The sequence below is a fragment of the Mytilus edulis genome, chromosome 6 (genome assembly GCF_963676685.1).
Source record: "Mytilus edulis chromosome 6, xbMytEdul2.2, whole genome shotgun sequence".
Classification (NCBI taxonomy): domain Eukaryota; kingdom Metazoa; phylum Mollusca; class Bivalvia; order Mytilida; family Mytilidae; genus Mytilus; species Mytilus edulis.
The window spans coordinates 27,204,101-27,225,504 of record NC_092349.1 but is presented as its reverse complement, the minus strand read 5'-3'; the positions used below and the strand labels follow the sequence as shown (position 1 = coordinate 27,225,504).

The following is a 21,404-nucleotide window of genomic DNA, read 5'->3' as shown; positions in this document are numbered from 1 at the left end:
CGCTGCAACCAAAACAGGAAGTTAGATTTTGGCAGGGCCTTTCAAACTGAAAAAAAGTAGAAAAACAAACGATTTTTAACGTTTTAAAGTATTACAGATAGTTGTCATTGTCAGGTGAATATTAAGATTTCTTAATTGAAGGTGAACAATACAATTAAACTGCAAAAAATACCACTGAGGGTAAATCTTGAGGATTTATATTTTTGCTTCGATCTAAAAACAGGAAGAAAAACAATCAATCTTTTTTGGGATTCTGAGTCTGGGGCGTTTTTGTGAATAAGACACACACATATTTATCACTTTATATTAAATAATTATTAAGCTTAAAACCGCCTGTTTCTTGCTAATTAGTACAACCTATTGGATGACACCCTATTGGAGTTATTGCCCTTTAATGAGGGTTATTACTAATTTTGCGGTCTCACTAATTAGCGACAACAAGAATTTTAGCGACAACAAGCGACAAGAAGCGACAACCAGAATTATTTTAGCGACAACAAGCGACAAGAAACTATTTAGCGACAAGAAAACATTTTTTTTTTAATTAAAATTAATTATTGCAATAAATATTAAAAGAATATGCAAAAGAAAATAATTTTAGCGACAAGAAAGTCAAAAAAAAATATATGGACCCCAAGGTAGAACCACGTCCTCGTCGTAGGATCTGGAAACACGCTTAAATAATAAAGATGGCAAAGCGTTGCTGAGAGTTCTACAAATAAAGCATCGAATTGACATAACAAGAGTACACTTAGAGCATAGTATTAAGCAAATGAATCAAATATTATATTCCATTATGCCCGCTCCATATATATCCATTCGTTTATTCATACTTTGACTTTGATAAAAACAGATACATACATTATCTTATACATATTCTTCATATTTAAAAATAAAAAAAGAAGCTCAATCTCTTTCTTCTTCACAAATGTTAAATTTCTTCATTTACCAATATACTAATATAAACTTCACAATCTCTTTCTTCCTCATGAATGTTTCATTTCTTCGTCTATCAAATAAAACATTTTAATTAGACATATCTGCTCGTATATTTAAAAAAAAACATACAAATTTCTTTATTATCTAATAAAAAAAAATGTTTTCTTGTCGCTAAATAGTCTTCTTGTCGCTTGTTGTCGCTAAAATAATTCTTGTTGTCGCTTCTTGTCGCTTGTTGACGCTTGTTGTCGCTTCTTGACGCTTGTTGTCGCTAATTAGTGAGACCCCTAATTTTGTGTATTTTTCCCTTATCTCCAATAATTGTGATAGTAAGATAGAACTTTAAAAATAAGCAAACATGATAAGCAGGACAAAATCTACAAATAAATCGTCAGGGGACTTACTTAAAATCATAAGAAACCTTAAATTAAAAAAAAATATGCATATGTTTTTTATAATTAACTAAATGGATATTTTTCATTATAGAACTTATGTGCATACACTTTTTTCTGAGGAAAATTCTTTAATTTGTCCACATTTAGAAGAAGTTTACTTATTTTTAATCACTTCCTTCCAGGAAGCAATTTGCTGACATATTTTCCGTATGCATAGTGACCTGAGCGTAACCCTCCTCGTAAAAATCCGGTGATACGCAATATGCATGGATCTGTCATTAAAATAAACAATTATCTGATTGTACATGTTAAACATGTGCTCAAACCCCATGCTTTATTGTTATTTGTTTACTATAAGGTGACAATCGGTAAACTTCGGCTTTAAAACACGGCATTTAATGAGCAGCCATATTTGTTAAATCATAACAGACAGAGAGAAAAAAAATTGACGATTATACGATATATTTGCGTAAAAAATGAGAAAATTGTTCACAGAGGACTAAGTTTATGATATATACATGCATTGGTTCAAGAATTGGATAAACATTATTTTTCATCACTCACTATTTTCATATGACTTTAAATGAGTGATTTTCTAAATCACTGATTCAAGTAACATTAATTCCATCAATGTTGGAAACTGTAAGAGTTGTCTTTCTTTAATAATCACCTATTTAAGAAGTACAAATTAATCACTTGAAGAAGTGCTTTAATTCTATCGTAGCTTTAAATATAGAATACATGTACTAATGATCCAGGGACTAATTATGTTTCTAAAATTATCAGAAACAACATCTGTGTTGATAGGATGACGGTCATTTCAGGTGATGACCTTATCTGAATCTAGGATAATGACATAAAAATCACTTGTTTAAGTATCATACCTCAATTTCCTCCCCAAAAATCACTTCTTTAAGTATTATTATTTTAATAACCCCCACTAATTTCAACACCCCCAAACAGTGAAATTTTTATCGCGAACAGTAGAATTTTATTACATAATCTGAAAGATGAAACCTTGAACTTTACAGGAAAAATACTCCCACTGCTAAGAAAAATCTGTGAAGAAAGTATCAGTTCATTTAGTAAAGCCATTATTATTGCATTTTTTTCAACTAAAATAGAATTTACAGCAAAAAGATAGCATTCAAGGCATAAACCTTGCTACTTAAAAGAAGCAAAAAGTTCCTTTTTTTCAATTTTACTAATGAAAAGATATTAATAAAACCTATGTGTTTAAAATTTTGATAAAACTACAAAATCACAATTTGTGACAAAATTTCGAATTTGCTACTCAAATAAGTGATTTAAAAATCACTTATTTCAGTAAATTACTTGATTATAATATAGCCGAAATTTTCTGAATTATGAAGAGGGTGGTAAAGGGTTATTTTCGTGCAACGTTTTCAGCCTTTTAATCTCCTGTATATTCGTGTTCTGACGTTTTATTCCTCGTTTTCTCGTGTTTAGCTTGATTTGCATGCTTCAGATCCCCCTTATTTATATTACGTGTTTTGTGCTCTTCATTTCTCGTGCATATCCTGCAATTGATTAAAAAGTCAGTGTTATAATACCTTCTGAAATTTGTGTTATCTAATAGTAATTGATGTAGGTTGTTACCATTCTACTATTGCAATATGTCATGTATGTATTGTATCAATGAAGTCCATCAAATTACTATGAATAATATTTTTTTTTTCAAATAAAATGCAAGTAGCGGACGCTAAAAGTTGACCACAAGGTCTCCATGTCCTTTACATGCTTTAAGAAAGGCTGCATGAACTCCAAAAACGACTGAGTAATAACTTCTGGTACTTTTTCCTTAATATTTACGATTTTATTTCTTGTTCTTCGTTTTTCCTGATTTTTATTTTTTGTTCAATGTTTTTGCGATTTTATTTCATGTGTTTCCGTGTTTAATACCCCCCCCTTTACCACCCTCTATGAATACACCTTTTTACTGGAGTATATTTAGCAAATTTGCAGCCAACTTCTTTTCCTTCTTTCATAGTTCCCTCATGTTTAAGAGCACTCGGGTGAGCATGGTGAGATCGATTAACTATATTTAGAGAATCTGTACATTATAAAACACATTAAATCCTTCATACAACATTGCCATTGGCATGCATATATATATATATCATGTAAATCTGGTACTAAAAAAACAGCAAATCAGTGTTTGCAAACTCTTCAAAAAGATCTTAACTCACTTGGTATTTCGGAACACATGGAAAATGGCTTTTCATCCTGACATGATGATGTGTAACATAATGTCCATCAGCCTAAACAAAAATCCATTTGTACACGATTGCACTGTACATTGCCACATTCTTGATAAAATACCATTTAGACCTAGGTGATCCTCTACAATGCTCTACTTAGTGGAAAACATAACTTTGTATCACTTTAAAATTCACTTATCAGCAGCACTCGCAGTTCAGATAATTTATATGCAATGTCACTGAATGTAGGATGGATCATTCAGATTTTTAATTCTGCAGGGTCCTCATATGCATGGTATTCATTTTGACAATTTTTTATGCCCCCACCTACGATAGTAGAGGGGCATTATGTTTTCTGGTCTGTGCGTCCGTTCGTTCGTCCTTCTGTCCCGCTTCAGGTAAAAGTTTTTGGTCAAGGTAGTTTTTGATGAAGTTGAAGTCCAATCAACTTGAAACCTATGATATTATCTTTCTAATTTTAATGCCTAATTATATTTTTTACCCAATTTCACGGTCCATTGGACATGGAAAATGATAATGCGAGTGGGGCATCCGTGTACTTTGGACACATTCTTGTTTTCATATCATTACACTTATTTAAAAATGTTCCATGTTCATAAAATAATGTTTAAACTAATTTTTTTTTAGAAAAAAGGATGTTTAAGGCTTCACAGTCTGCACAGCGATATATACCAGGTCTAAATCAAAGACCAGCTGATGTACCACAGGAAGATGTTGTACCTAACAGTCAGATACCTAAAGATGTAAGTAAACTAACTATTTACTTTAGAACCAGGGAGCTGGGTGGCTGAGAGCATGGAGAGGTCTGAAGTAATTCACACTAGCCTGTCCAGTGTTCTCCCCAGGGCCTTTTAGCATCATGGCAATGTGATGCTATAATCTTAAATGTAATGCTATCTGAAATGGTTTTCTTACAGATTATGTTACAGATGTGATGCTATAATTTTTAGAAATAAGATTGTATTTCAATTTCTCCTGTTTACCAGGATGCTAAATAAAATATCTGGGGAGAACACTGCCTGTCAACTCTGACATAGTCATGATAGTATGGTCATACCATGCTGGTGGCAAGGTGTGTTCAACTAGTCTTTGATTTCACATATACATGTAACATGTATAAACATGATAAAACATATAAAGTTTATAAAATTCATTTGTTTGTATGTGTGCATTTTAAGCTATCTTTAATAGATTCCACCAGAGTTAGTTAGAGATTTTAAGAGTGTTTGTTTGTGTCTTGTCGATCTGTATATCATAAGCTATCTTTAATAGATTCCACCAGAGTTAGTTAGAGATTTCAAGAGTGGCGCTAAACATCCAGTGAGTGCTCTGAATGAATTCTGTGCGTTACAACGGAGGAAGTTAGAAGTAAGAGAAGTGGCAGTCACTGTTATGACACTTAGTGTATCGTTCGCCAGCCAATGTGATGTCGATGGGAGAAAATTCCCTCAGGGGGTCGGTAAAACTAAGAAAGAGGCTAAAACAAACGCTGCACATATAGCACTGAGTATACTGTTAGGTCTACAAGATCATCACCAAGATGAAGATGAAAGTAAGTTTTACACAATGTCTTACCAAGAGGGTTGGTGCATGTCAGGCTCCTTATCAAAGATACAATTTCACACAATTTCAGTAATTTTGAAATGATTTAAGAAACCTTTTCTCAATGAAATGACCAAAATTATTTCTGTAAAAAACAAAAAATATCTTGAATCCCAATCTGCCGTTTTGGCCAAAAGGCTTTCAGTTCAGCAATGTTCAGGTCATGTCTGGTAAATAGGACTGTTTCTTGACCCTTGGATCTCATATTAGTGTAATCACCAATCATACAAAAATTTGTAAATTCTTAGTACAAAAAAAATAAATTATAACTCTATATTAGAATTCAAACCTGTCTTCAAAATACACCACTACCTGTAAATCCCTCATCCTTAATATATTGTAAGGGTAAACTCTGTCATCTATTTTATTATCATACTGCATATTCTCTCTCAAGATTACAATGAATGCAAATAATGCGACAAATGAGTATAGCTATGATAAGAACTTGCATTCTAATATCTGATATCTGTACTCAAATATTCCTTGAATTCCAATAATTTATCCAACATTTTTGTCCATTTTTCTGCAATAATAAACATGATAAATGACAATATGAGCAAAAATTTCTAAATTTACAGTAGCTTGTTATATTTATCTAAAACAGGTGGAAATGTGATATTTGATTCTATGGGAAGAAAGATAGTAATGAAAGATGGTCATGAGAGAGCCGTATGTGTCAACGCACCATTCACAACGCAGGCTGAGGTAAGAACTTATATGTGAGTCATGTCATGAGAGAGCTGTATGTGTCAACGCACCCTTTACTACACAGGCTGAGGTAAGATTACTCTTAGGGGGGAGGGGGGGCACATCAATACTTAATTGATAGGGGGTGCCGCTGGGGTTCTGTTACCCCATCCTTTTCATATAATTAAGATTTTAAAAATGTATACCTTTTCATATATTGTGTAGCCGTAGGTAAGAATTTTACCTTTTCCCATATTGTTTGGATTTCGTGGTGTGTAATGTAAGAGTGGAATATCAAAGTGTCAAAAGAGAGAAAAATGGTGAATAAAAACACAGACGGGAATACCAACAAAGATGACAGACGAAGAAGTAATGGGAAAAATATTGACCTTATCATATATTTCTGATAGTTTCATGACCTATTCGCATATTTTCAAGCTTGAAAAGGTGACCTATTCCAGCAGCATGTCCTATCACCATATATATAGGAAGTGGTCCCTGAGAGTTTACTACTGTCAATTAAGGATTTGAAAGCTTCAAAAATAGAGCTCTGTTTCTGTATTGTGCTTCAGCCAATGTTATTGTTTATTGATATTAACTTTATTGTACATTTTTATTTAGCATGATAATAAGAAAAAAGTTTTATTTATCTTATATGTTACTTATTAAAGACAGATTTTACATGTTAGAAAGTTTTTATGCTGTTCCAATATTGTATAAATAAAAGCAACTGTAGTATACCGGTGTTTCAAAAGTCATAAATCGATTGAGAGAAAACAAATCGGGGTTACAACCAAAACCGAGGGAAAACATCAACTATAAGATGAAAACAAAGGAACATAAACTTATCATGCTTATCACTCAAAGTGTTTTGTAAATGTAAAAAAAAACATATCTAGCTAGCCTACTTTTCTTCATTTTCTTAGTATAATGTAACAAATTAATAGTTCAAGAAGACTAATTTTGAGCTTAGAAAAAAAAAAAAAAAAAAACCTGTGCTGATGAAACTGCAAAGTTTTAGATTTGTGTTAACCAACAGTATCAAGAATAGTACAGACATTGATAACTACATGTATATTCAATCTTAATACCTTCCAAAGTAGTCACACTTTTCTAACTGACACATTGGTATGGCTACAACACAACACGAGACAGCCACTCTTTCACGGCAGCCTCATTCTCCTAACAGCCACACTCTTTGGACAGCTACATTTGTTGGGCAGCCACATCTGCCTGAGTTCAAATATTTCACGGCAGCCACACTCTCCTGACTGACACACTCTTCTAACAGTATAATGACAGCCATACTTACCAGAGAGCATCACTTTCATTATAGTTTTACTTTCCTCACAGCATCACTTCCATTATAGTTTTACTCTCCTCACAGCATCACTTTCATTATAGTTTTACTCTCCTCACAGCATCACTTCCATTATAGTTTTACTCTCCTCACAGCCTCACTTTCATTATAGTTTTACTCTCCTCACAGCCTCACTTTCATTATAGTTTTACTCTCCTCACAGCATCACTTTCATTATAGTTTTATTACTCTCCTCACAGCATCACTTTCATTATAGTTTTACTCTCCTCACTGCATCACTTTCATTATAGTTTTACTCTCCTCACATCATCACTTTCATTATAGTTTTACTCTCCTCACATCATCACTTTCATTATAGTTTTACTCTCCTCACTGCATCACTTTCATTATAGTTTTACTCTCCTCACAGCATCACTTTCATTATAGTTTTACTCTCCTCACAACCTCACTTTCATTATAGTTTTACTCTCCTCACAGCCTCACTTTCATTATAGTTTTACTCTCCTCACAGCCTCACTTTCATTATAGTTTTACTCTCCTCACATCATCACTTTCATTATAGTTTTACTCTCCTCACAACCTCACTTTCATTATAGTTTTACTCTCCTCACAGCCTCACTTTCATTATAGTTTTACTCTCCTCACAGCCTCACTTTCATTATAGTTTTACTCTCCTCACAGCCTCACTTTCATTATAGTTTTACTCTCCTCACAGCCTCACTTTCATTATAGTTTTACTCTCCTCACATCATCACTTTCATTATAATTTTACTCTCCTCACTGCATCACTTTCATTATAGTTTTACTCTCCTCACAGCATCACTTACATTATAGTTTTACTCTCCTCACATCATCACTTTCATTATAGTTTTACTCTCCTCACAACCTCACTTTCATTATAGTTTTACTCTCCTCACAACCTCACTTTCATTATAGTTTTACTCTCCTCACAGCATCACTTTCATTATAGTTTTACTCTCCTCACAGCATCACTTTCATTATAGTTTTACTCTCCTCACAGCATCACTTTCATTATAGTTTTACTCTCCTCACATCATCACTTTCATTATAGTTTTACTCTCCTCACTGCATCACTTTCATTATAGTTTTACTCTCCTCACTGCATCACTTACATTATAGTTTTACTCTCCTCACAGCATCACTTCCATTATAGTTTTACTCTCCTCACAGCATCACTTCCATTATAGTTTTACTCTCCTCACAGCATCCCTTTCATTATAGTTTTACTCTCCTCACAGCATCCCTTTCATTATAGTTTTACTCTCCTCACAGCATCCCTTTCATTATAGTTTTACTCTCCTCACTGCATCACTTTCATTATAGTTTTACTCTCCTCACAGCATCACTTTCATTATAGTTTTACTCTCCTCACAACCTCACTTACATTATAGTTTTACTCTCCTCACAGCCTCACTTTCATTATAGTTTTACTCTCCTCACAGCATCACTTTCATTATAGTTTTACTCTCCTCACAGCCTCACTTACATTATAGTTTTACTCTCCTCACTGCATCACTTTCATTATAGTTTTACTCTCCTCACAGCCTCACTTTCAGTATAGTTTTACTCTCCTCACAGCATCACTTTCATTATAGTTTTACTCTCCTCACAGCATCACTTACATTATAGTTTTACTCTCCTCACAGCATCACTTTCATTATAGTTTTACTCTCCTCACAGCATCACTTTCATTATAGTTTTACTCTCCTCACAGCATCACTTTCATTATAGTTTTACTCTCCTCACAGCATCACTTTCATTATAGTTTTACTCTCCTCACAGCATCACTTTCATTATAGTTTTACTTTCCTCACAGCATCACTTTCATTATAGTTTTACTCTCCTCACAGCATCACTTTCATTATAGTTTTACTCTCCTCACAGCCTCACTTTCATTATAGTTTTACTCTCTTCACTGCATCCCTTTCATTATAGTTTTACTCTCCTCACAGCATCCCTTTCATTATAGTTTTACTCTCCTCACAGCATCCCTTTCATTATAGTTTTACTCTCCTCACAGCATCACTTTCATTATAGTTTTACTCTCCTCACAGCATCACTTACATTATAGTTTTACTCTCCTCACAGCCTCACTTTCATTATAGTTTTACTCTCCTCACAGCATCACTTTCAATATAGTTTTACTCTCCTCACTGCCTCACTTTCATTATAGTTTTACTCTCCTCACAGCCTCACTTTCATTATAGTTTTACTCTCCTCACAGCCTCACTTACATTATAGTTTTACTCTCCTCACTGCATCACTTTCATTATAGTTTTACTCTCCTCACAGCCTCACTTTCAGTATAGTTTTACTCTCCTCACAGCATCACTTTCATTATAGTTTTACTCTCCTCACAGCATCACTTACATTATAGTTTTACTCTCCTCACAGCATCACTTTCATTATAGTTTTACTCTCCTCACAGCATCACTTTCATTATAGTTTTACTCTCCTCACTGCATCACTTTCATTATAGTTTTACTCTCCTCACAGCATCACTTTCATTATAGTTTTACTCTCCTCACAGCCTCACTTACATTATAGTTTTACTCTCCTCACAGCCTCACTTACATTATAGTTTTACTCTCCTCACTGCATCACTTTCATTATAGTTTTACTCTCCTCACAGCATCCCTTTCATTATAGTTTTACACTCCTCACAGCATCACTTTCATTATAGTTTTACTCTCCTCACAGCATCACTTTCATTATAGTTTTACTCTCCTCACATCATCACTTTCATTATAGTTTTACTCTCCTCACAGCCTCACTTTCATTATAGTTTTACTCTCCTCACAGCCTCACTTTCATTATAGTTTTACTCTCCTCACAGCCTCACTTTCATTATAGTTTTACTCTCCTCACAGCCTCACTTTCATTATAGTTTTACTCTCCTCACATCATCACTTTCATTATAGTTTTACTCTCCTCACAGCCTCACTTTCATTATAGTTTTACTCTCCTCACAGCCTCACTTTCATTATAGTTTTACTCTCCTCACAGCATCACTTTCATTATAGTTTTACTCTCCTCACTGCATCACTTTCATTATAGTTTTACTCTCCTCACAGCATCACTTTCATTATAGTTTTACTCTCCTCACAGCATCACTTTCATTATAGTTTTACTCTCCTCACATCATCACTTTCATTATAGTTTTACTCTCCTCACAGCATCACTTTCATTATAGTTTTACTCTCCTCACAGCCAACCCTCCTGAAGCTTTATAAGCTGCTCCTCTTTCCAGAGATCTGTACTTTCTTTGTCAGCCATGTTAACTGATTCAGCGTACTTTCTTTACAGACAAAGGCGGCTGCATCTTTACAGAAAACTCCAGTCCAACAGCTACAAGAATATTGTTCACAGCGAAGAGTACCATTTAACATAGAAGTCAGTGAACATCCTGGACCATTTGGGTAGGTATCTGTTACAATTTAAGGTGGTATGGGAGTCTAAAATAAAAATGATAGAAATTGTTCATACTTTGCAAAAGGTACTATCTATTTATATATGTTCAAAAATATAATAAAAATGATAGGTCACTGCGCATTTTCTCAAGTTACAGGATGTGGCAAAATGACACATTTTGTATGGATTATACAGGAAAAAACATTTTTTTTTTATTAGAAACTAAACAAAATGATAGAATTGTGAAATAAATTAGGAAAAGATAGCTTTCACACAATGCTTTGAGAATATCAAAAGAAAAGGTAGGGTCACCGTACGTTTTTTTCTGGCTGAAATACAAAAGAAAATTTCATGTAGAATCCTTCAGAAAATGCACTGTTTTAGAGTTGCCTCCCCTTAAAATGCCATTTTTTTAATTTTTTTTTAAACGACCAAATATAATCTACACATGAAAAATATTAATATTTATAAGTTATATTCGTACAAATTGGTTCTTTAAAATGAAAATTCAAATTTAATGTCTTGCATCTACTTTTTCTAACTTGATAAAAAGACCTTAGGTTCTCTGTTTTTTACAATCCAAGAAAAGACACCCATACCATCTTAACATTGTATCATGGGGAGTGTAATGCCGATTAAAGTCTGAGAGCTGTATCCTAGGTGTTGGGTGATTGACCTTCAATTCATTGCCTCGTGGCTTTGGTCCTGATAACGCTTCCTATCATTTATAATACTGCGTCCCGAGACTCATTTACCGGTACTCCTTCATCGAGGTTAGCGGGCTGCCAAGCTGACCAAACTGGCCCTGAAAGCAGCCGTTATGAAGTAAATAACATCAAATTAGTAAACAAACCAAATCAAAACAGCTCACAAAACCAAGATGGCGACCTCCAAAATGGCAACCACCATTCGTTCCTGACCGATGGCACAAAATTATTTAAATGCTCACCAATCGTCTTCAGGCACCGAGCCGACCGTGCGAGGGCTCTATATCCAGTCAAGGTTGTTAAACACTTCCATATATATAACATAGGAAATCACCTGAAGCTTTGACTAGGGGATACACTTCAGCTACAACTACACAAAGATGTTCTATTTATAATCTTTTTGTCCATCTGTCTGTTCGTATGTTTGTAACACTTTTTTGAGAAACTACCTAACAGAAATATTTCACATTGGTTATCAGCTTGACAAATAGGGTATAACATGTGAGCACTTTTCATATTTGGTTAGCAGCTTGACAAATCAGATATTAGATATAAGCTTTCTACATCAGCTTGACAAACACAACCATGTTAAACAAGTCATACCAGATCTATGTACCGGGGTATAGATATTAAGAACTTATTACACCATGTAAAATATAATAAGTCTTTTTTTTCTTTTGTCAGATTTGAAGCATTGGTATATGTGGATGATGATTTAATCGCTAAAGAAAGCGCCAGAACTAAAAAAGATGCAAAGAACCAAGCTGTATCAGAGGCTTTGTCTCTTCTCATACAATCTAATGTAAGTTACCATAGTAACAACCAACTTATTAAAACTCATTTCATCTGGTCCCATTTTAATTTCTCCTAAAAACAACTAAAAAAGATTCCCAAACGTATGCTACCATGTTTGTCTTTAGATTATTGCGAACCCAATGATACTTTTCCACAGATTCACCTGATAGTTACCTGTCCATTAAAACTTTTGGCAGTTCTTTTGTCTCATTGAACAAATACAATATTTATTGTTCTCTGTGTAATTTATTCAGTGGGACCTTTAAATTTCAACAGATTGAGAAAAAAAAATTGTTAATATTGGATAAACTCAAAATCACATGTAGTTTATTAATGTCAAACCTGTTATTTCTATCTATTTTATAGCAGAAATTTTTTTTTTTTACTCCTGTAAATTAATTGATGAGTGATAGATTTCTCTTAGAAGAAATTTACAGATACCACTGATTCTGCTCTTGAATGATGAAGGCATGGAAAATTTAGGTCCCTGTCCACATTCCATTTTAATTTCAACACTTTATTGAACATTATATCATGTTGATGAATTTGTACAAACCTTTATCCTCGTCAAAAATCTATCCATTGATCTTGAGTTGTTGACATCTAAATGTCTTAATATGGTATTTGGCATTGACATACCTTTACTGCAAATCTTCTTTTATTCATATGTGTTTGTTTTATGTTATATCTTGCATTAAAAATTATTTGCATGAAAGACATTTGTAACCAAATGTAAATATATATTATCATTTGTTATATTTTCAGACATACCCTACTGTAAATAAGATTTTGGAAGAAGACAGAATAGCTCAGCTGTCTTTTAAAGTATTAAATGAGAAATTAAAAGATGTTCCTGAGATAGCCAATGATAAGATATCATTAGCTGCATTTCTTATAAAGAGAGGTACGAATTAATCACTTTTATACATACAGAATCAGATTGAACTTATCTAATACACCATTTAAGTTTTGTTTCTGTGGTATTGTAGAAAATAAATATATAAAAAAACTAATGTGGTATGATTGCTAATTAGAAAACTCTACAAAAAGAGAAATGATACAGAAATTCTTGTTTTCAAAATTCCAGTAGGGAACATACTTTAAATAATTGTATCAATAAACCAATTTTTTGAGACGTTTCGGCCATTGACCTTCTTCAGTTCTTTATTTTTCTTCTCAACTACATGGCTGACATTACATTTGTATTTTCAGAAAATTAAATTAATACAGAAATTAGCACGTAAAGGTCACTGTACAGCCTTCAACAATGTTTTGAAGCAGCATACACTACATGGGGATTTGTCACTGCCAATAAACAACAGTGGGCAACCAATGCGTACTTACCTCTATTATCCTCAGATTATCTGAAAATATAGAATACACATGCTTAAGGTGGTACATTTTTTTGTACCTAACACTACAGGGAAATAACTCTGTAAAATCCAATAAACGTTTTAATTAAGTTGTCTTGTTAAGGGATTATTAAGCTTCTCAATGATCAAGATAAGTGTTTGTCAAACTGCTATATAACCAGTGTAATTTTCTGATAAAACAGTTGGTTCAAATCTTTTAATTTTTTAATATTTTTCTCAAAGGGTCAAAGTAAATACTTTGTCAAAATTTTAAGAAAATTAAACGAGCCAAATCAATTTTAGTTAAAAGTATTATGATGATAAAATGGTAATTTAATGGAATGTCCACTCCATATCCTGGTTGTGATCAATTAGTTATACAGTTCACTACTGACCCCATACTGATCATAGAGGCTGAGTAAAATCCATAGGAGATTCAGACTTTGTCCTCTCACCGTATGGATTTGTATTACCCTCTATGGATCCAAAGGGGTAAACAGAAAACCATATAACTTATTTTATTCTCCAGCATCTGAAAGGTACATTTGTATTAAATTATGAGTCAAGAAAGATAACTCTTGTGTATAAGCTGTGTAAACTCTTCCATTTTCAGGTGACTCTGAACCACAAGTTGTAGCTTTTGGCACAGGGAACTGTTGTCTATCTAAGGACAGTCTGACATTGGATGGACGATGTATGATTGATAGCTATGCAGTAGCATTGGCTAGGAGGGCACTTGTCAAGTAAGACTAAATATTTATAAGCATATTGTTCTGAATAGGAATTTTTTCTGTCTAAGAGTTTTCAAATTAAAGACTCTAAGGGAATGAAAATAGGAATTCAAATTTTGTTTTTTAAATCCATGCATCTTGTCACTAATAATTTTGAAAAAGGGGACGGATGTAATTCCTGAATAGTAGAGCACTTCAATATTGTTTTGGTTTGGACGATTTTTCTTTGTCTGGTCAATCAAACCGATGGCGTACACCAACTACACCCTATCCTAGATTCACCACTGCCATTTGTACTCTAAACAATATCATGAATATATAAATTTGATATTTTTAGATACTTTTTCAAAGAAATAAAGAGTTTTTGGGAAGGTGGTTCAGGAGCAAAGATATTATCCATTTTTGAGCAGGTTACTGAGACATCTCGTATGCTGAGGTTAAAAGAACACATAACCTTGCACTTGTTCGTAACAGACCCTCCAACTGGGGACTATGGTTACTATGCTGACTTGAGGTAAACTCTTAACATAAGTTACATTTCAACTCTGATATAAAATGATCACAGTGGTAACTATGGTAACTACTGTAGTTTCATTTATTTTCCTGAATACCAATTTTTGTTGATTGCGGAAAACGTGTCGTTTTGTGGATACCTGATTTTGTGGTCTTGCCAAAGTCTGCATACAACCTGGTAGTAATTTGTTATTCGTTGAACAATAAACTTTTTATGATTTATCTGTACAAACGAAATCCACAAAAATTGGTATCAAACGAATAATAATGAATCCACAATATGCTGATTTGAGGTAAACTCTAAATATTTCACCTCTCATATCTAACCATTTCAGTGGTTTCTGTGGTACTATGCTGATTTCAGGTGAACTCTAAACAGTATACCTCTTTAGTGGTGTCTAAAGTTACTTTGTTTAATAATGTCAGGAATTGGTTTATTCAGATTTGTGCTGATGTCAGAAGAAAACTTAATACCTGTTTAAATATACCACATTAGTAGCTGTTATTGTTTCCATGTTAAATACAAATTAAGAATTGATGTATGATAGCCAATGAAACAATTATCTGTCAGAGACCACTACAGGTATAGATAGAAAAAATATTTTTGAAATAACAAAATATTAATAACTAGAAATGGTTTTATTGAAATGAATTTGACTATTATTCATAAGTCTATTGAATGGTCCTGTTCCCTTCTTACATAGCTTTGTCTTTGTACGTCTTTCAAGAAAGTCTCACTTCAAGAATTTCAACTTGCCAGATTTACCACTAAAAAAAATGGTCCTCATTTATTACACAAACTTATAATATATATGAAAGCAAATCTTTATCACAACTATTGCTGTCAAATGTTGCTGTTAATGTTTTTTGTTAACTTTTGTAACTGAACTTTGACAGGCCCTGTACACCATTATCTGACGAGAAACAACAGTTGGTATCACAAGGAGCACACTTTCCAAACTTTGCTGAGGATTTACCTGGCTGGTTTAATACAAAAAATGAAGATGGTTTGTGCCACTATTGTTACAGTTGTACACCAGTGAAGATAAAATGGACTTATATTCTTGTTTATTTATTATTTAAGTTGTGTTCATTTGAATATGCATGAATATTTTCACTGAAGATTAAACAACAATTAATCAATCACATAACAACCACTTGCATTATGAATGTAAAATGGAATTTCTCTAATTTTTGTGCTATTTTCACATTTCCTGACCGGTGTGAGAAAAATATTTCACCTAACTAGTGAAAAATCTGTTCTCGGCAAATAATTGGTTGAAATTTAATTGTGATGTTAAATTTTCTTGGTTTCTTCTAAATTTTCTTATTGTGAAGTCATGAAAAAAAAGCGACCATGTCTGATGACGTCATATCAAAAATACACAACTTTCCTAAAAATTTTGAAAAGGAAGGATAAAAATCATAAAGAGAAACAGATTCCACCACTGTAACTTGTGTATTACGATATTTCTCCACACTTAACTGTAAATTTTAATTATTTAAAAAGCTTGGCAAACCTCACGCTTTAAATAATAAAATTTTACTGTCTCGAGTGGAGAAATATCATAATACACACTTGTTGCAGTTGTGGAATCTATATATACCGGTAGTTTAATCAAAATTCTACATGAATTTATAACCATGGCAATCAGAACTTGAATATATACCTGGTTTTACAAAAGTTACGAACAAATGTCTAGAGTGCTAACACTAAATGACTAACAAATTGTATGCTTTAATTTAATTATCTAGAGTTGCCACTTTTTAAGTTATCTCCCTTCGATTTGTATTTACAGGTGAAGTTTTACCTGTAGAAGAGGATCAAGATCCCCGACAAACTATGGCCGATCTAGGTGGTGATCAATCCTTATTACTGATGACGTGTAGTGATAAACTGTTACTATGGAATGTTGTAGGTGTCCAAGGGGCACTATTCAGTAACTTCTTACAACCCACATATATATCTTCCATCACTGTAGGTAAGTTAACAGGTAGAAGTTCTTTTAAAAAGACGTTGTTAAAAAATCTTGCATGAGAATTATTAAGTATGAATTTCAATCAAATTGAATCCATGACAAGTCGCCCCACTGGCAAGTCGCCCCACTCCTAGTCGCCCCACTTTTTCACCAACTCGCCCCACTTTAAAAAAAAAACGCCCCAACCTGGATCACCAACTCGCCCCACTTTTTAAAAAATCGCCCCACTTGTGAAATGTGTTAAATCCCGTTAATATTACTCCTGAAAACTCGCCCCACTGAATGGAAAACGATAAAATCTAGATTAACATATTATTAACCAGGATGAATGTAGTAAAGCCAACTCGCCCCACTCATGGAAAAAGATGTTATCCCGTTGTATATAACTTAAATTCCGTAAACATTACTCCTGCCAACTCGCCCCACTTATAGAAAACGATAATATCTAGATTAATATATTATTAACCAGGATGAATGTATTAATGCCAACTCACCCCACTTATGGAAAAAGATGTTATTCCGTGAATATTACTCCTGCCAACTCGCCCCACTTGAAAGAAAACGATAATATCTAGATTTATATTATATTATTAACCAGGATGAATGTAGTAATGCCAACTCGCCCCACTTATGGAAAAAGATGTTATCCCGTTGTATATAAGTTAAATTCCGTAAATATTACTCCTGCCAACTCGCCCTACTTATGGAAAAAGATGTTATCCCCTGGGCCTTCTGTTATTTATTTTATATATTAATGATTTACCACTTAATATAGAAAATTCATTAATAGATTTATATGCAGATGATTCTACATTACATTGTAAAGGTAATAATTTTATAATGTTTTAAGTTTATTAGATAGGCGCTATAAAAATCCTTGTAATAAATATCTTTTAGAAATAGTTTATTTAAAGATATTTTTTAAATATTTATTTCTAGTTGGCGTTTAATGAATAATATTTAATGCTTTAACAAATATTTATTAACATGAATGATAATCATATAAAAAAACAATACTATGTAAGTTTCTAAAGCCGTAACCTCATCAGTACAATGTAAAGTAAATAAAGTATTACTATAAAGACTTACCAGAATTGCAAGTACGATGCTGCCACCGGTCACAAGAATCACATTGCAGTGCCTCCTGTCTGGGACGCACATGCACGTCACACACAATTCAAGGATACACAGTAGACATAGTAAATGCATGTCAAAGGTTACTTTGCTTTTTACAATTTTAATACCAAGCCATAAAATGTCAACAACAACATAACCTGTTTTGACTACTTTTACTAACAAAAACACGACACACGCTTATGGTAAATGAATGAATAGGCATTCTCTTTGATATTTACTTGAAAGAAACATTTGCCTTTCTCTGATTGCTCGTTAGTGTTGAATTATTCTAAATTCAGAGACAAAAGTAATCAATCTGGTAATTGCTATGATAACAAATTGCTGTTAATTGAAATCCGTTAAGTATTATGATATATTGCATTATGATACAATTAACAGGTTTCTTTTCAATTGTTATGCAAATAACTAATCTTAAAAAAATACAGTTATTCTTCAATAATACGAAAATTATTTTTAAGTGGGGCGAGTTTTTATATTTTAATTTTATATCTAAATATTACCGTTTTCCATTAAGTGGGGCGAGTTGGCAGGAGTAATATTAAACATGATTTAACCAATTTCACATGTGGGGCGATTTTTTAAAAAGTGGGGCGAGTTGGTGATCCAGGTTGGGGCGTTTTTTTTAAAGTGGGGCGAGTTGGTGAAAAAGTGGGGCGACTAGGTGTGGGGCGACTTGCCAGTGGGGCGACTTGTCCTGCTTCCGTAAAATTACGTCATTAAAAATTTACAAAAACTGATTTACAAATCAGTTTGTTAAACTTGTAAAGTGTCAAAATCAAACCATTTGAGGAGTTTAAGGTAAAAAAAAAAAAAGTATTATGTAGATTGATAATGAAAAGTCAGATGATCTGAAAAAAAGCAAACCAAGATGGATGTCTAACCCTTTCATCACCATTTTTCTTTTTTTCACAAATTGCAATATAATTGACCTCAAGCAAAAACAATGCTTGTCAGGTATAATTCTGTTCGGTAATAATTCTAGAACTGATGTATTTAAGTTGAAGGTAAAAGAGTTGTTCTTTTTCCCAAATTAAAAATACCAATTTTCCTCTGATATTTTATATTAATTTTTTGTTTGTCTCAAGGGTGAAAGACCAGCTGCTTATTCCCATGCTTCATACGTTGAACTGCATTCATGCAAGTAAAAAAATACTGATACATGTAATATATTTTAGGTCGTCAGTATGATCATGGACATTTCTCACGTGCCATGTGTTGTCGTGTGTATGATGTCCTAGAAAATGACCTTCCTGATGGTTATCACATCAATCATCCCACCTTGACAACCTTGTCGACTCCCTATCAACACCATGATGAAACGTTAACTCATTTGTGTATGAACTGGTCAGTGGAGGATGAAGTAGAAGTTATAGACGGTCTAGAGGGTAGAACTGATGATATGTAAGTCTTTAGTGCTATTCCATTAACATGTATGTTCACATGATGTTGGAGGGTAGGAAAGGAAGTTAAATTATTGAATGTGGATCATTACCATTATGCAAAATTATCTAAGAAATGGTTTTTGGTTATACAGATATTTTAAAGTCCCTTCCTACCCTCCCTCGTACATTTTAATGTAACAGCTCTTAGTTGATTTATTTACTGTGGATTCACTTATTGTTTTGTGGGTACCAAATTTCTTGGATTAAGGGGGGAAAAATTGTTGATACATGTATTTGATTTCATGGTTTTGCCAAAATATTTAGACATGCTTTAAGAAACTTGTACTAATTTAAGCATTGAAATTTGTGGTACACCTATACAAAAGAAATCCAATAAAAATTGTCACTCTTCAGATAAGAATGAATCCCCCAACTCAGAAAGAGGGTGTAATACTACAATCCCCTTATCTACAGTCCCTTTGTTCATTACTATTGTTGCATATTATTCAGCTATTTCAATATTAAAGAAAAGACAAAATGTTTGGTCAGGTACATTATTATGTCGATTTTCAGTCATTTTCAGTTCTGCCCGACAGTCACTGCCTGTTTGTCAGTACTTTGAATTTTGATACATTGTAGTATCCACTGAGCATGGAATTTTCTAATATATTAATGAGAAGTTTGCACTATTATTCCTTTAACTCCTTGCATGAACTACATCATAGATAATGAAATAGTTGTTGATGAGTTATATAAATATACTTTGAAATTAAAGTGATAATGATATAAATATATATTTAAGTGGAAAGAATGAAAATGCTAAGCAGAACCTCATGTTTTCCTAGTTTATATATACATTTATTATGTACAATGTGTGTACCAAATTCATACATTTCTCATAATGTACCATGAGTGTAGAACATCTTTCTGTATTTTACAGATCTCCATCCAAAACTGGAGCCACAAAAGCAAGTCGTCTATGTAAGGCTGGTTTTCTTCATAGATATAAAGAAATAGCTAAATTGACTTCACAGAATCAACTTCTACAAGTGCCTACATACTCAGCAGCCAAACAGATGAACAAAAACTATCAAAGAGCCAAACAGGCATTCAGAAAACATTGTCATGACATTGGAATAGGAAACTGGGTCCGTAAACCAGTAGAAGTTGATCAATTTGTCAAGTGACTATACAGAACATTGTCAAGTGGCTATACAGTCTTTCATGTCATCCTCATGATCCTGTACAAATGGAATGGATCATCAATCATATGATGTTTTTTCATGTCAGCATAAATCATATGCTCATTTATCATGTGATCAATAGTCTAGTGCTCATTAATCATTGTTCATTGCAATTGTCATGAGATTTATCATTGTTCATTGCAATTGTCATGAGGTGTCCCATGGTGATCTAATTGTTTTAATTGATTTTGTATTTTCAATGAGATTTTTGTGCAAATTATGACAACATTCATTTGTTGACATGTGTTACATTGTCAACAGAAGGCAAATAATCCTGTTCAGATTTTTGATATGAACTTGTTCAAACTTGTGTTGAACTGTGAACTTTTGCTCTGTGTTGAAACGACTGAGTGTGACTTTCAGATGAAGAACAATATAAGAATATATAAGAATATATTACTTTGCAAGTGTGTGTATTATGAATTTATACACAATATCTCTTCTATTACATTGTTTCTGGGGACAGTTGTCTTATTGACAATCATACCACATACAGGTGTCAGGGGCGGATGCAGGAATTTTCGAAAGGGGGGGGTGCTTACCAAGGGCACCCAGGGCAAAGGGGGGGTGCAAAACATATGTCCCGATACAAATGCATTGATCGGCAAAAATAAAGGGGGGGTGCGCACCCCCGGAACCCCCCCCTGGATCCGCCACTGGGTGTGTCTTCATTTTGTTATATTTGTATGCATTGTTTCATCATTTTAAAAATAGCTATTCACTTTTTAAAAACCAACATGGAGACAGGGGAAATGCTTACGCAGGTATTATTTATATATACTTGCATCAACTTTAAAATAAGTGTTGGTGGGTTAAAACATGCCTCTTTTTTTCTATTTCTGGAATGTTAATTCTTTTGTAGAATCAACTGCTTCGTTGTTTCTAAACAAAGACATGTATTGCTTATAAATAGACGTAGGCAGTCTTTTAAAAATAATTAACGAG

The 21,404-nt window shown here is 33.3% G+C and overlaps 1 protein-coding gene across 1 annotated transcript; it reads left to right on the top strand.

Annotated features, from left to right (window-relative positions):
* Nucleotides 1-20,840, top strand: LOC139527445 (adenosine deaminase domain-containing protein 1-like). Its single transcript, XM_071322911.1, has 13 exons — nt 1-114; nt 4,205-4,320; nt 4,850-5,129; nt 5,784-5,884; nt 10,515-10,627; nt 12,011-12,128; nt 12,887-13,025; nt 14,087-14,216; nt 14,542-14,718; nt 15,615-15,724; nt 16,517-16,699; nt 19,009-19,234; nt 20,156-20,840. Exons 2-13 carry the CDS (start codon nt 4,213-4,215, stop codon nt 20,400-20,402), a joined length of 1,932 nt encoding a protein of 643 aa, XP_071179012.1. The 5' UTR covers nt 1-114; nt 4,205-4,212; the 3' UTR covers nt 20,403-20,840.
* The last annotated feature ends 564 nt before the right edge of the window (nt 20,841-21,404 follow it).

Excerpts from the sequence above, each read along its gene's own strand:
- LOC139527445 (XM_071322911.1), top strand. The coding sequence starts at position 4,213 with ATGTTTAAGGCTTCACAGTCTGCACAGCGATATATACCAGGTCTAAAT. Across the intron at positions 4,321-4,849 it reads ACAGTCAGATACCTAAAGAT|ATTCCACCAGAGTTAGTTAG; the intron begins GTAAGTAAACTA and ends TATCTTTAATAG. Across the intron at positions 16,700-19,008 it reads TATATCTTCCATCACTGTAG|GTCGTCAGTATGATCATGGA; the intron begins GTAAGTTAACAG and ends AATATATTTTAG.